The sequence below is a fragment of the Pongo abelii genome, chromosome 8 (genome assembly GCF_028885655.2).
Source record: "Pongo abelii isolate AG06213 chromosome 8, NHGRI_mPonAbe1-v2.0_pri, whole genome shotgun sequence".
Taxonomy (NCBI): domain Eukaryota; kingdom Metazoa; phylum Chordata; class Mammalia; order Primates; family Hominidae; genus Pongo; species Pongo abelii.
Genome location: NC_071993.2, coordinates 94,480,799 through 94,497,805, shown reverse-complemented (window position 1 = coordinate 94,497,805; position 17,007 = coordinate 94,480,799). Strand labels below are relative to the sequence as shown.

The following is a 17,007-nucleotide window of genomic DNA, read 5'->3' as shown; positions in this document are numbered from 1 at the left end:
GGCAGGTAGATCACAAGGTCAGGAGTTCAAGAACAGCCTGGCCAACATGGTGAAACCCCATCTCTACTAAAAATACAAAAATTAGCCTGGCATGGTGGTGCAGCCTGTAATCCCCAGTTACTCAGGAGGCTGAGGCAGGCGAATCACTTGAATCCAGGAGGTGGAGGTTGCAGTGAGCCAAGATCGTGCCACGGCACTCCAGCCTGGGTGACAGAGCAAGACTCCATCTTTAAAAAAATAAAAAATAAAAAAGACATGAATAAGGGTAAATAGTCTCAATTATGATGTTCAAGAGAGTTGCTGCTGTCTCACGCCAATTATACAACGTCACAAAGCCCTTAAGTTGTGTGGTCAACCCACACCCAATGTTACAGGCAGAAAAAACTCAGCCTTCACTCTGATAAATTTATTAAAATAAGAACAAGCATCAGTTGTACATAGAAATAATCATTTGCACTAAGCATGGTACTAGAGCAGAAGAGCAGTTTTAAATGTATTTTTTAAATCACAAAATATATCAGTTAAGGCACTATAATCCTGTCTCATGTTTTCAATAAATATGCTGGTTTTTTTTTAAAGGCAGTAGTGAGTAACTGATTACATGAGTATAGGCACTATACTATTAAAGACAAACTGCTGCGGCCATTGTGTGTAACTTATTCTCAAAAGAACTTTTGTTAAGATTAGCATTTTTTAAAAATGAGAATATGAAAATTGTCACAGTTTTCTCTTTCCAATTTAGGTCTCTTCCAGAGCGACCTATATATTAAAAGGTGCTGTTTCTTCACATATTCCTTGGCAACAATGAATTATGCATAAAGTAAAAACATTGCCTCTCAGGAAGTAAAGCCATCAGAAGATGTCTCAGAACAGCTTGAAATCTTTGGAATAGCTTTTTTTTTTTTTTTTTTTTTTCCAACTGCAATAAAATCAGTAGAAAACTCGACCTTTCAGTATCCGAGAAGGCAGCTTTGTAAGCACTTTCTGTTCAAGGAACTTTGTTAAGCAGCTGAGGGGAATCTGACCCAGCTCCTGTGTTGTCTGGTGTAGACAGGGCACCAGACCAGGATCAAGTGGTGTGGGTGCTTCTTTACTGCCACCAGCACTTCCTAATAATGGCAAATTTACATTTTGTTATGGTGCTCAGCAGCTTACAAAGCACATACATGTGCATCATCACAGTTTGTTCACCTGTAAGATGAAAGGGTTGGATTCTTTGTTTTCTGTGGTCTTTTCCAGTTCTAGTGCCTTGCTAGTCTGATAGTGTGAATTATTTTTTATTATAGCTGGCGCTGCTGCTGCAGTCAGGGCCATCCTTTCTGCAGGACACAATGACCACAGCAAAGAGCGGGAAAGATAACTTTCCATGACATCGCCACATTGTTTGACGTCCTTTCATCAAATCACTGTATGCTATTAAAAGTCACCGTGTAACTGGAGTTACATTATTCACAGAGGCCATTAAGACTTCTCTTCTTATTAGACAATATAACTTTTGTGACAGAAATAGGCTGCACAGATCTCTAAGATTAAATTCACATTATTGCACATTTTGTTTCTCCAGTCAGGTCTTCAACATGTAAGATATGATTACAACATTAAGGCTTTGTACAGCATGAGGTAAAATATCAGGAAGAATCTTGATGTGAGCCACACCTCTTTTAGAGTGAGAAAGATTTTTTTTTTTTTTTTGTCAATTGTACAGAAGAGGACACTTAATCTGATATATTTTACAACTGATAAATGCAATGGAAGAGTACAGGTTGTCAAGACATGCCGGAAAATATATTCACTTTTCAGCAAGTAACTAGACACATGGTCAAACAAAGCCTTAAGAAATCTGGGACCTGCCTGCTCAGGTGCAGTAGAAAATACATAGAGCTAATTTTATTCTGAAATGTATAAGAATATTGCTTTCACCTGCTAAGATTTGGTCTTCAGTTTGACTTTGTATGCATATATATGTGTGTGTGTGTGTGTGTGTGTGTGTGTGTGTGTATATATATATTATAGACAACTTTTACTTCATTAAAAAAGATTAAAATGCATCATTGAGAAGCAATTTAATACAAAGCATCTAATCATAAAAATAGAAAAGGTAATCAAAGAGCACTTCAGAAAGAAACTCTGGAGCCAAAGGCATTAGTTCTTCTCCAGGGACCTGTAATAATCTGTCAGGACCTTCCATGCTTTGGGGGCCATGAAGCCATCTGGGGGATTCTCTCCTTCCCGGGCGAGCTTCCTCATTCGAGTTCCTGAGATGAAGTCAAACTCATTGTGCCTGTTACAGGGTGGCAACAAAGAACTCAGTGTAGGTAAATGATATCTGCCTTAAGGATTCCTGGAGTAGGTTATGGTTTTTGAGACCCATGTTCCTTCTGTAAAATGCTGCATCTTCAAAAGTGGGCAGTCCTCTAAATCTTCAGGAACTTGCAGAAGAAAAGGGAAATAATGGCAGCTATCCATTTAGTATTTACCATGCGCCTATACTGTTCCTGGAAAGTGTCTTGAGACCAGAGTCTGTCTTCTGTTTCTCTGCCTACTTCTGTGAGCCCTCAGCATGGGGAGCAAGTGCGCCATAAATATTCATTGCAATCTCTTTCTATGTTGCTTCCTTTCACTTAGTGTGCCAGGCACTCCGTGCATGCTCAAGAATGCATGTTGAAAGAGAAATATTTATGGACCATCTACTATATGCAAAAGACTGTAGTACAATTTTAGGGGACATAAAATGTATAAGACCACGTCTTGACTCTCAAGGGACTCAGTCCACTTGGGAGCATGTGGCAATGCACTGGAGAGTTTTTCAAAGGGCCCAAATTCTGCCTCATCATTTCTATTATACAGATGTTGATAAAAGAATTTTCCTCTGAAAACCTACCTTGCTGGATCATAGAAGTCCATGGCTTTTTTGGCTTTGTTGTAGGCAGCCACTCGGAATGGAATGATTTCCACAGAGGTGAGGCCAGGGGCCATGCTCAAGACCTTGCCCCCATGAGTGGGTTCATACAGATCCTTCTTGGTTTCAGGATGGGGCATTCCTGCAGGGTCCCTCCCCACAATGTAGAAATTGGCCCCCGCAATCATCCGGGACCTGCAGTGCCACTGGACCTAGAAAATGTCCATAAGGGATATGCTGGTCATTGTGGGTCAAATCTGTAGGTCATGGTTTATGGAGACACCTTTATTCTGCTTTAAAAGTAATTCAGCAATGTGAGTCAACTAAGAATTGCAAGAAAATCACTGAGGTTCTAAGACTCCATGCACTCTTCATGCTTTGTTATATTAGGTAGGATAGGAGCTCTAAAGATAGGATTCCTCCCTCATAACTCAAGGTTGTATTTCCTCATCTCTTCCCCAAACAGGCTAGCAGGACAAGAACACTCTAAATCTTTACTATTCTACAAACTATGTGAATTTTACTTTCCAGTGCCTCCCTATTCACAATGAATTGCAGTTTAAAGGAAATTACAAACTCCAGTATCTCATTATCTGACTGCCATTAATGAGCTAATTACCTTTCACATGCAGATGCTGATTTCAGTTCAGCATAACCCTTGCCCTCTTTAAAGCTCAGATAGCAATATAAAGGATGGAAAGGAGAGCTAGGGGCCTGGAACTTTGATCTGATTGAAGAGAATTAATTCATTAAACTCAGTTTGGGGCATTCCAAAGGGTTGAGACCCTTTCTATTCATCATACTTGCGGCCAACTCGTTCAAATCCACTACACTGGTGGTGCAGTGGGACAAAGAAAATCTCTGTTTGATAAGCTCACTGTGTTATGATAAAAGGGTGACATTTATCTTTTAAAGATATCCTCTCCTAATGAAGCTCACAGGGCATGAAGAGTAACTGGAACTTCTGAAATTTAATATTAGGTTAGATACAACTTGCCCTATAACCCAGTTAAGTTTCATTAGCCACCTCATTCACTTGCCAACTTCCATATTCTCAAAGGCAATGTATAATAGGTTTGATTTGATGTTTCTAGCATTTTTCTTTTTTTTGTTTTTGAGACGGAGTCTCGCTCTGTTGCCCAGGCTGGAGTGCAGTGGCATGATCTCGGCTCACTGCAACCTCCACCTCCCAGGTTCAAGCAATTCTCCTGCCTCAGCTTCCCGAGTAGCTGGGATTACAGGGGCATGCCACCACGCCCGGCTAATTTTTGTATTTTTAGTAGAGATAGGGTTTCATCATGTTGGTCAGGCAGGCCTCGAACTCCTGACCTTGTGATCTGCCCACCTCAGCCTCCCAAAGTGCTGGGATTACAGGTGAGAGCCACTGCACCTGGCCTTCTAGCATTTTTCAAATACTAAGTGGAAACATAATTAAGCTGGCTAAAGAAGAGACAACAGAACATTCCAGAATCTGCTCATGAGGAAGCAGAAAGGATCCTAGAGACTCATTTACTCTTCTATGTAAAGTCTGAGTCTGAATTCCTGAGTCTCAAAGCCCAGCTCTGGGAATTGCTCACCTCTGTGGGGCCAGCATATAACATGGGAGACGGAAAGATGGCAACAATGGTTGACTTGGGATCCAGGACCCCTTCCTCGAGCACAGCCGTGTGCTGCTTCATCCGCCAGTCCAGAGGCACATCGTCATCCTTGGTCCAGCCGCCCAGAGGGTGTAGTAGGAGGATCGGGTGCTTGTAGCCCCTCTCTAGGAGCCTGCGGCGCGTGTCCTGCATCAACAGAGCATGGCCATTGTGGACGGGATTGCGCAACTGGAATGCAAACACCGCATCTGGGAGAGGAAAGCAGAAGAAGGAAGGTCACAGAAACACATGGTGTCATTTCTCCATAAGAATAGAAAGGACACAGCTATGTTTATTGTTCCGTGCATTCATTATCCACTGGCTTTTTTTTTTTTTTTTGAAAGAGTCTCACTCTGTTGCCCAGGCTGGAGTACAGTGAGCGATCTCGGGTCACTGCAACCTCCACCTCCAGGATTCAAGCGATTCTCCTGCCTCAGCCTCCTGAGTAGCTGGGATTACAGGCGTGTGCCACCACACCCGACTAATTTTTGTATTTTTAGTAGACTCAGGGTTTCACCATGTTGGCCAGGCTGGTCTCGAACTCCTGACCTCAAGTGATCCGCCTGCCTCAGACTCCCAAAGTGTTGGGATTACAGGCATGAGCCACTGCATGCAGCCTATCCACTGGCTTCTGATAATCAGCTGCAGAATACACCTGGGTCTTTAGAGGTGTTAGTCCAGCACTAACCAACACCAGATAGCTGAGACAGGGATGAGATGCAGAGGCAGGAAGCTGCTTAGGGAAAGCCTAACTCAGGAATGAAAAGATTTGTTGCCAGGACCTTTCCTGTACACCAAGGCTCAGGCAGGGCCGGTGTTAGTCCTCTTGTACCAGGAAGCCTAGAGGGAGGTGAATAATTGTAAGGAATGTTTTCTGGGGCCCGTGCAAGGGGCAACAATCTAAAGATATAAAAAAATTTTGCCTTCACTTTAAAGAAATCTCCAAAACTACTCCACTTAGTGATGGACTCCTGAGAGCCTTAATTTTTTTTTCTGATAATGAAATAATTTTTATGTCTATAATATTGAAAATGAATACTTTCAATATTATAACAAAAAACTTGAGAAATACAGAAAAGCCCAAAATAGAATATAAAAATCACCAATCCTATTATTACTTTTTCTCCCTCTTTTTCAAAATGTATACAATAAAGAGTAAAAATCTCTTAGTCCAAACTCCATCCCCAAGAGGTAGCCACTGTAATCTGCAGTTTGGGGCATGTGCTGCCAGAGACTTTTCTGCCTCTATACACAGAAGTAGGTTAGGGATTTTAGAATTATGATGATATTTTATTTTGTTTTCCAGAACATGATTATGCTCTACATATTGTTCTGCAATTTGCTTTTTCACTTAATAAATACACTTTAGGTATCTCTATCAGTGAATATTTTAAACTGTTGAATAGTGTTCTAATATATGGTTCTAATATATAGTACAACTTTATAAAACTGTTTCCATATTATAGACATACCAATAGAAGATGTTTTCAGGTTATTTATAACTATAAAAATGCTGAAGCCAGGCACAATGGTGGCTCATGCCTGTAATCCCAGCACTTTGGGAGGCTGAGGCGGGGAGATTGCTTGAGCCCAGGAGTTCAAGACCAGCCTGGAAAACATAGTGAGATCCATTTCTACAAAAAAATATAAAAATTAGCAGAGTATGGTGGCATGTGCCTTGTAGTCTCAACTACTTGTGAGGTTAAGGTGGGAGAATTACTGAGCCCAGGAGGTTGAGGCTGCAGTGAGCTATGGTCATGCCACTGCACTCTAGCCTGGGTGACAGGGTGAGACCTGTCTCTTAAAAAAAGAAAATGCTGATTCCTGGTATCCTTAATTCTTTAATCAGAGGGTGGTAAGGGAATATTAATAAATGCACTAGGGGCCGGGTGCAGTGGCTCACACCTATAATCCCAGCACTTTGGGAGGCCAAGGTAGGTGGATCACCTGAGGTCAGGAGTTTGAGACCAGCCTGACCAACATGTTGAAACCCTATCTCTATTAAAAATACAAAAATTAGCTGGGCGTGGTGGCGGGCGCCTGTAATCCGAGCTACTCAGGAGGCTGAGGCAGGAGAATTACTTGAACCTGGGAGGCAGAGGTTGCAGTGAGCTGAGATCGCGCCATTGCACTCCAGCCTGGGTGACAGAGCAAGACACTTTCTCAATAAATAAATAAATAAAATGCACTAAGGCCAGCTAACATACCAGCATTCATTTCTTTACATTTCTGTTTGAGCTCCAGAGGTGTCAGACGGTATTGGTCCAGCCCATCATTCCACCTTATTTTCTCCAGCACCTGAAGGTCTCCACCAACCAGCCAGTCCCCACTTTCCATCACCATCTAGAAAGAACATTGTTATGATTGCTAATGATTAATTGTGATTTCTATTTTATCTGAAAAATTTTCTCCTTTTAGACCAATCTCGGGTTACAGTTAAAGAACTGCCTTCAGTTCTTTAGTATTTCTGGCACAGTATTTCTCCAACTTTTTGGTCTCTAGAACCCGTTATGCTCTTAAAAAATTATTGAGTACCCCCCACCATGAGCTTTCATTTATGTGGGTTATAGCTATCATTACTTTTCATATTAGAAATTTAAACTGAGAACCTGTAAAAATATTTATCAATCTACCTAAAGCTAACATTAATAAACCTATTGCCTGTTAACATATATATAACATTTTTAGTGAAAAATAAGCATTTTCCTCCCCAAATGTAGGGAAGTATGGTATTGTTTTACATATTTGCAATCTTTTTAATATCTGACTTAATAGAAGACAGCTGGATTCTCATATCTATGTCTACATTTAATCTGTAGTAATACATTGTTTTGGCTGAAGTATAAAAAGGAAGTCCAACTATAGGTAGGTAGCTGGAAAAGGGAAGAGGATTTGGATAGCCTTTTTGCACAATTATGGATATTCTTATTTGATACTACACCAAAACTCAACAAGTGTCAGTTTCTTAAAGGTTTAAGTTGGACTGTGGAATATGAAGCCATATTAATGCACTTTTCATACTCTGTTACATTAAAAATCCATTGTGCTTTGGATGAATCATTTACCCATGAATGATTTTGCAATATTATATATTGGCCAATTAGAAACTATTATTTCACTGTGCTTTGGATGAATCATTTACCCATGAATGATTTTGCAATATTGTATATTGGCCAATTAGAAACTATTAGTTCACTGAGTTTGTAAGTCTTCCAAATGTTGACGTATTTCATTACAGGATTTTTAAACACACACGTGTTAATATCACTACTAGTCTCATCACACATGTGTTAATATTACTACTAGTCTCATCAAAAAGTTTTCTAAGTACTGGGAATCTGCTAAGCTTATGGTGGTGAACAAAAATTTTCCAAAAATGTTTTGCTTGAAACCTTAAGATTTATCATTGGCAATTAATACTCTCAGCTGTTTTCCTTGAATTATCAGGTTCACTTTGTCCATTTTGAAAAACATCTACCGAATAGTCATATCTGAATAACCATAGTTTATCACTCATGCTTTCAAGTAAACATGGTGATCCATGAAAAAAAATAGTGGCTAGTATTGCTTGTAGCACAAACCATTGTGCAAGTACTTTTCCTTAAGACAACCATTGTACATTGCTATATGTAGCAGAAGTACTTTAATGTGTACTTCCTCTTTTGTAATGGAATACTAAAAAGACGTGGACTCAAGGGCCAAGATTTAATAATCGCTTTTACAGCTTCATTAAGAACACTCTTAGGTGAAGCTAGCATTGCTTTTACTGCAAGTGCATGATGATGAATAGTGCAGTGACTATGGATATAGTTGTCATTGTCTCGAGTCTAAAGTTACAGCAGTTTTAACCACTATTGCTTTTGTACCAGCAATTCTAATGTCAACACAGAGAAAAAGGCAAAGAATGTCTTAGTATTATGAACACAGTTTTGAGCTTGGGGATTCTCTAGAAAGGTCTTGGGGACCCTCAGTTTTGTAAACCATACTTGAGAACTGCTGCTAGTACATTCCTAATACAGTCTGAAGTATCTTAGACTATTTCCAATAAAGACCTAAATTAGAGACCCTGGGGGAAAAATCGGACAACTTGTTTTCTTCCGGTTAATTATTGTTGGGCACAATTTCTATGGAAATTCTCAAAAGAAGCAGCCTTCTTCAATTATATCTGATTTTAAAACAAAAGGAAATCTCCAAAGAGCAGCAAAATGTAGCCAAATTCATGTCTAAGGCTAAACATAGACTATTAGCTAAAACCCTATTTTTAAAAATAATCTTTGAAAAGGGTACCGGACCACTCAGTGGGGGAAAGGACAGTCTCTTCAACAAATAATATTGGGAAAACTGGATATCCACATGCAAAGGAATGAAGTTGGACCCTTATCTTACACCATATACAAAATTTAACTCAAAATGGATGAAAGACCTAAAAGTAAGACCTAAAATTATTAAACTCTTACAAAAAATATAAGGGAAAAAGCTTTATGATATTGGAGTTGGAAATGATTTATTAGACATGACATCAAAACCATGGGCAACAAAAGCAAAAAAAAATTGCAACTACTTCAAACATATGTGCATCAAAGAACACAACAGTGAAAAAGCAACCTATAGAAAGTGAGAAAATATTTGAAAACCGTATTTTCTGATAAGGGGTTAATATCCAGAATATATAAAAACTCCTACAACTCAATGACAAAAAAATTAACCCAATTAAGAAATAGGCAAAAGACTTGAATAGACATAACTTGAGATGATCTACAAATGGCCAAAAGCATGTAAGATGCTCAGCATCATTAATTATGAGAAACGCAAATCAAAGCCACAATGAGATATCATCTCCCATCCATTAGGATGGCCACTATTAAAAAACAGAAAATGGCTGGGCACAGTGGCTCACGCCTGTAATCCCAGCATGAGCCAAGTCGGGTGGATTGCTTAAGCCCAGAGTTTGAGACCAGCCTGGGCAACATGGTAAAACGCCATCTCTTCATAAAATATAAAAATTAGTCTGGTGTGGTGGTGCATGCCTGTAGTCCCAGCTACTCAGCAGGCTGAGGTGGGAGGATCACCTGAGCCTGGGAAGGTTGAGGCTGCAGTGAGCCATGATTGCATCACTGCACTTCAGCCTGGGTGACAGAGACCCTGTCACACACACACACACACACAGAGAAAAGAAAAAAAAAAAGTGTTGGTGTTGGCGAGGATGTAGAAAAATAAAAATTGGAACCCTTGTACACTGTTAGTGGGATTGTAAAAGGTGCAACCACTATGGAAAACAGCATGGAGGTTCCTCAGTGAATTAAAAATGGAACTACCATATGATCCAGCAATCCTACGTATGGGTGTATATTCAAAGGAAATGAAAGCGTCTTGAAGAAATATTTGTATACTCATGTTCATAGCGGCACTATTCAAATAGCCAAGAGGTGGAAGCAACCCAAATGTCTATAGACGGATGAATGGGCAAATAAAATGTGGTATACACATACAAGGGAAGATCATTCATCCTTTAAAAGGAAGGAAATCCTGTCACATGCTATAACATGGCTGAACCTTGAGGACATTAGGCTAAGTGAAATAAGCCAGTCACAAAAAAGCAAATATTACATGATTCCGCTTATATGAGGTATCTAAAGTAGTTGAACTCATAGAAACAGAGAGTGCAAAGGTAGTTACCAGGGGCTGGAGGAAGGATGGTAGTTACCAGGAGCTGGAGGAAAGAAGAAGAGGGGAATTGTTTTTGTTTTTGTTTGAGACAGGTCTCACTCTGTCACCAGGCTGGCATGCAGTAGCTCACTGTAGCCTCTACCTCTGGGGCTTATGCAGTTCTCCCACCTCAACCTCCCAAGTAGCTGGGACTACAAGCACGCCAGCACACCTGGCTAATTTTTAAATTTTTTTTTGTGGAGACAGGGTCTCACTATGATAACCAGATAGGTCTGAACTCCTGGGCTCAAGCAATCCTCCAACTTCGGCCTTCCAAAGTGTTGGGATTACAAACGTGATCCACCATGCCTGACTGCGGGAGTTGTTTAATGGGTATAGAGTTTCCATTTTGCAAGATGACAAAGTTCTGGAGATTTGGTTCACAACAATGTGAATATGCTTAACATTACTGAGTTGCACACTTACAAGAAGGTTAAGATGATAAATTTTATGTTCTGTTTTTTACCCTAATTTTTTTTTTTTTTTTTTTTTTTAGAGGAATCACCATTTTTTAACTCACTGAGGATTTCACTGAGGTTAGAAGCAATCACTTTTCTATTCCCAGTCTCAGCTGAAAATGTGACTTCAGGAAAGGGTGGGTGTGAAGAGCACCTGGAGACCTGTAGAAGAGCCATCTTCATAGTGTCCCACACATTAGATGGCCCAACTCTGGCCCCCTTTGGTTGTGTCTATCTCATAAAGGCAAGGAGACCCTTGGTGGGAAGACCCACCCAGAGTCATCACCTACTCTTTTGATCATAATCAGGGTACCCAGAACTCTAGAATTTCCTGCCCAATCAACTCTGAGCTTGCTGCTAGGGCCTGGGAGAGCTTCATCTCCCAACCTGTCTTTCCAGGGTGGACCACACACTCAGAGCAGCCCTAGTTCTGAGGGCGGGCCAAGCAGGGAGGGTCTGCAGAGGTTGTGGAGAGAGCTCAGCCATGCAGCCTGGGGTGCCCACAAATCAATCCAGAGGACCCACATAGCATATGAGGAGGCCAAGCATAGAAGGAGAAGGGAAAGTTGGTGAAAGGCCAAGAGCCAACTCTCCACACACTACCATATTCTGATGCAGAACCCAGAAGTCTGTATTTGAACATGGCTTTCCAGTTTGTGATCAAGGCATAGTTGTCAAAGTAGAAGGATCAAACACATTTTATTTAGCAGTTTGTTAGTTATACATGTAACTCTTAAATATGATGTATGGCTCTCCATTTGTATTCTTGCTTTGGGCCCCACAAATGTTAGGGGTGAGCCAGGGTTGAAGAATGGTCAAACTAATGAAAAAGAAAAACATGGCCGGGCATGGTGGCTCACTCCTGTAATCACGAAGTCAGGAGTTCAAGACCAGCCTGGCCAATATGGTGAAACCCTGTCTCTACTAAAAATATAAAAAATAGCCAGGCATGGTGGCGGGCACCTGTAATGCCAGCTACTCAGGAGGTTGAGGCAGGAGAATCACTTGAACCTGGGAGGCGGAGGTTGCAGTGAGCCGGGATCTCGCCACTGCACTCCAGCCTGGGCAACAGAGTAAGACTCTGTCTCAAAAAAAAAAAAAAAAAAAGAAAAGAAAAGAAAAACATGGCAACCTTTGTTTTTTTTTCTATAAGTTTAAATAATTTCCATCTGGTATTGAAGTATAATCAATTACAGAGCTGTGTCTCTCCTAGTCACTGACACAAATACTTACAGCCAATCTCATTCCTCAGTCAAACATGTAATGGTTTTACAATCCTTCCCCTAATCAAACCTCATGTACCTTTCACCACTTTCCAAACACAACTTGGTTACCTGAAATGTTAGCAGAGAAGAGGGAGGCAAGAGTGAGTGAGAGAAAGCTGATTTGAAACACCTAGTAGGAAGACATGAAGATAGTGATGGTGGACCTGGTTCGCAGTCCCCATTATGGCCAGATATTGGGGTTTACCATGACCTGCGTTCCAGAGAGGTTCAGGGAGTGGGGGATTGGGATAGAGCAGTGGCTCTAAACAGAGGCTGATTTAGTCACTCCTGGTGACATTTGACAATATCTGAAGATAATTTTGATTGTGACAACTGAAGTGCTATTGGCATCTGGTGAACAGAGGCTAGGGATGCTACTAAATTCCTACATCGCACAGAACTGCCCTCTCAATGAAGAATTATCTAGTCCAAAATGTCAACAGTGCTGAGGCTGAGAAACCCTGGGGTAGACAGAAGGCAATTATGCAAGGTTTTTAGTTGTGTTTTCATGGCCTCTTTTCTAAACTCTGTGCTCAGTCAAATAATTCAACAAGAATATTTTCAAATATCCATACCTATACATATACTTTCTCCTCATTGCTTAGAGTTGGACACAGCACAATTTTGAGAATTGACCTCCAAACCCCTGAGGATGCAGTAATTTATTCTGGACACTAGGGGTCCACCGTATATTGCTCTATCTATTGGTGAAGGGGGCATCAAACCAAATTCATCCACCATCCAGCCTAAAAACCTGTCTGTTTGAAGAGAAATGTTAAAACTATGTGTTTGGCATTTCTGGGATGGGGAGGGACAAGGGGCATCTCTATCCTTAAGGTGGTCCAATTATCGCCAGAACTGTGTCCAGCTGTCAGGAAGGGAGATCCAGAGGCTCTGCTTAATTTCCCAGGGCTTTGTGGCCTAGAAGTCCCCACCCCCTTCCAAGCTTCCTGCCAAAGACAGCAGGGGGGCCACAGCTAGAGGATTTGCAGAACTGGATGAGCCAAAAGGAATGAGGAGCAGGCTTCAGGAGCCCAGTGAAGTAGCAAATAGGGAATTGGGCTCAAAATTACACACAAGAATGCATAAAGGAGAGGATAAGCTCAACCACTAGCGTAAAGACTAAGAAAGCTATGATAAATAGGCTCAAAGAGGCCAAGGAGAGGAAGACTCAAAAGAAACAATCTGGAGATGAGGGAATGCACTAATTGGAAAGGGAGGAGCAGCTGAGGGTGGGAAGGTGAAAAAGAATGCAAAAAGGGAGCAGAGAGAAGGGAAAGAAACCAGAAAGAAGGAAGGAAATGGTGGATTCAGCAAGATAAGGTCATGATGAAAGGGTGCAGAGAACAGAATCAAAGAGAAGAAAAACTAATGCCTACAAGAGGAGAATATATACATACATACATATATATATATACACACACACACATTCATTTCTGTGATATCAGTCATAGTCACAGAATCTGGGGCTTTAAGGAACCTGGAGGTAATGTAGATTTAATGTCTTCATTTTCAGAAGAGAAGGCAGTTTTACAGAGGGAAAGTGGCAGAGTTCAAGTGCACAGAGCTTTCTTACCAAAGCCAAGACCCAAATCTCAGACTCCTGCAAACCAGATTCTTCTCACCACTGCACCCACTGCCTCTCATCAGTGGCCCTCATATTGACATTTCAGCTTCACCTGCCACAGGTATGAAAGGGGCAAGTCCAAATTACTCTGGGAGGACAAAGAAGGGGCACTCAGTTATGCTCATGTGTCATAGGAGTTAGCGCTGACTTCTGAAAGGAGGTAATAAGGTCCGGAGGCAGAGGTGGAAGAAACAGTGTGCCAGGTTGAAGGATGAGTATGTGCAAAAGTCAGAGAGCACATGATTGAATGACCAGCTCTGGAAGGACTGGACGAGGGAATGTGTTGGCTGGTGGTGGCAAGAGGCTTTGCGGTAAATTGTATCTTAATAAAGGGGTTTCCAAAGAAAAGTTGAATAATTCACTCTAGCTAAAGAGTGGGAGATTAGGGGGGAGTAAGACAAGAGAGAGGAAAGAATTGAAATGTCCCGACCCAAGATGGAATAGAAGAGGAGTGAATGAATTCAAGCAATAGCTGAAAGCTACATTTGGCAGGACGTGGTGACTGAATGGACAAGGGGAGAAGACAGAAGCAAGAATGGCATCCAGGTTTTGGTCACAGGCCACCATTTGGATGGTGAAGCTGTCACTAAGATAGGAGACATAGTAGGGGGAACAGGCTTGGGGGGAGGTTAAACATGTTGAGTTTGAGGTACTTGCAGGATATATGCAGGTGGGGCCATAAAGAAAATAGCTCCAAACAATTATCTAACTCAATAGTTCTCAACCTTCACAGCACATTTAGCTTTAACTACCCACCCCTCAATAATCAGATCTGACTCAAAGCCAATTAAATGAGTATCTGTGAGGATGGGATCCAGTCATGGGTGATTTGTAAAGCTCCTCAGGTGATTCTGTTGATATAACTAAACATATGGTTTTCATCGCGGAGCTAAAGGCTATAAACTCTCATTCCCGTCTTTCATTGAGAAGTCATATTCTGTTCTCTTGGTTTGTACAAGAAAATGTAGCGTGCAAAACAGGAGTAATGATTCTTACTTTCTCACCAAGAGCATTGTGAAAAATAATTACTACTTGACAAATCTTTGGGAACCATGGATGAAAGGCAACAAAGCCCCAGCAAGCATTAGTTTTACAAGTTTCACCTGCTCCTCCTGATGATTTCATTTGAGCGCATGTCACATGGTTCTATATTTAGTGACGCCAAAGAGAGGGTTGGATGCCTTGAATGGAAGGTCAAGAATGATGTTGGTGATAAGCTCTGTAACAAAGGCAGACCATTTCCTAGTGACTCTATTTTCCTTGCAAATATCACTCCCAGTGCCAGATGGAAATAGGATAAGGCCCAGGATTATACTTTTGGAAGTAATTACTTTTGGAAGCTGTGGGGTTCTAAAAACCTATGTTATAGTGTTTTTGTGGGTTTCAGAGTGCTAAAAAAGGACACAACAAAAAGAATTATTTTGCCAGTAAAACTTGTGCGTTTGGTACATGCGACAATCTTCAACAATCTTCATCAATCTCTCTCACTTTTGCACAAAATGTCTGCAGGGTGAGTGGCTTTCTCTCTCTGGTTATCCAAGGCTCATTTCTCACCATTAGCTCCCTGGGAATGTTTATCGAGTCCCCCTAATAATCTAAAGGTACAGAATCACTGAAAATATTGTCAAAGACACAAGTCATGCCACCATTCTCCTTGGCTTCTAAGAAATTCTAAAATTCTGAGCTCCATCTGCCAGCATGCATTGTAAGGCATGATGAAAAAAATACAGCCATACCTGAGAAACATTGCAGGTTCAGTTCCAGACTACTGCAATAAAGTGAATATTGTAATAAACGGAGTCACACAAATTTTTTGGTTTCCCAGTGCATTTTAAAAGTTATGTTTACACTATACCATAGTCTATTAAGTGTGCAATGGTATTATGTCTTTAAAATGTAATATTATCTAAAATTTTTTTTTTTTTTTTGAGAAAGGGTCTCACTCCTATAGCCCAGGTTGGAGTGCACTGATGCAATCACAGCTCACTGCAGCCTCGACTTCCCAGGCTCAGGTGATCCTCCCACCTCAGCCTCCTGAGTAGCTGGTACTACAGGTGCACACCACTATGCCCAGCTAATTTTTTGTATTTTTAGCAGGAAGAGGGTTTCACCATGTTGCAAAGGCTGATCTCAAACTCCTGGGCTGAAACAATCAGCCTCCCAAAGTGTTGGGATTACAGGGTGAGCCACCGCACCCAGCCTATCTTAACTTAAAAATACCTTTTTGCTAAAAATGTTAATGATCCTCTGAGCCTTCAGAGAGTTGTAATCATTCTCCTGGTGGAGGGTCTTGTGTTAACGGCTGCTGACAAATCAGGGTGATGGTTGCTAAAGTCTGGGGTGGCTGTGGCAATTTATTAAAATAACACAACAATGAAGTTTGTCATATCAATTGACTCTTTATTTCATGAAAGATTTCTCTGTAGCATGAGATGCTGTTTGATAGCATTTTACCCATGGTAGAACTTCCTTCAAAATTGGAGTCAATCCTCTCAAAGGCTGCCACTGCTTTATCAACTAAGCTTACATAATATTCTAAATACTTTGTTGCCATTTCAAGAGCATCTTCACCAGGAGTAGATTCCATCTCAAAAAAGAAAAAACAATTTATTTGCTCATCCATAGGAAGCAACTCCTCATCCTTTCAAGTTCTATCATGAGATTGCAACAGTTCAGTCACTTCTTCAGGCTCCACTTCTAATTCTAGTTCTCTTGCTATTTCCACCACATCTGCAGTTACTTCCTCTATTGAAGTCTTGAACCCCTCAAAGTCATCCATGAAGGATGAAATCAACTTCTTCCAAACTCCCATTAGTGTTGATAGTTTAACCTCTTCCCACGAATCGCAAATGTTCTTAATGGCATACAGAATGGTAAATCCCTTCCAAAAGGTTTTCAGTTTACTTTGCCCACATCCATCTGAGGAATCACCATCTAGAGCAGCTATACCCTTACAAAATGTATTTCTTAAACAATAAGACCTGAAAGTTGAAATTACTCTGATCCGTGGGCTGCAGAATGGATGGTGTTATGCATGAAAACAAATTAATCTCCTTACACATCTTCCTCAGAGTTCTTGGGTAACTACCTGCACTGTCAATTAGCAGTGATATTTTGAAATGACTCTTTTTTTGAGCAGTCGGTCTCAATAGTGGGCTTAAAATATTCAGTAAACCACGCTGTAAACAGATGTGCTATCATCCAGGCTTTGTTTTTCCATTTATAGAACACAGGAAGAGTAAATTCAGCATAATCCTTAAGGACCCTAGGATTTTCAGAATGGCCAATGAGCACTGGCTTCAACTTAAAGTCACCAGCTATACTAGCTCCTAAAAGGAGAGTTAGCCTGTCCTTTGAAGCTTTGAAGCCAGGCATTGACTTCTCTTCTCTAGCTCTGAAAATCCTAGGTGGCATC

General features: G+C 40.9%; 1 protein-coding gene across 1 annotated transcript in view; it reads right to left on the bottom strand.

The window, feature by feature from the left end:
* Positions 1-391: 391 nt before the first annotated feature.
* Positions 392-17,007, bottom strand: part of PAPSS2 (3'-phosphoadenosine 5'-phosphosulfate synthase 2) — an 88,022-nt gene continuing 71,406 nt past the window's right edge. The window contains exons 9-12 of the mRNA XM_009245599.4: positions 6,744-6,879; positions 4,477-4,745; positions 2,882-3,111; positions 392-2,281 (exon numbers count right to left, since the gene is read on the bottom strand). Coding sequence (XP_009243874.1) covers positions 2,143-2,281; positions 2,882-3,111; positions 4,477-4,745; positions 6,744-6,879 — 774 coding nt within the window. The 3' untranslated portion in view covers positions 392-2,142. The remainder of the gene's footprint in view (positions 2,282-2,881; positions 3,112-4,476; positions 4,746-6,743; positions 6,880-17,007) is intronic.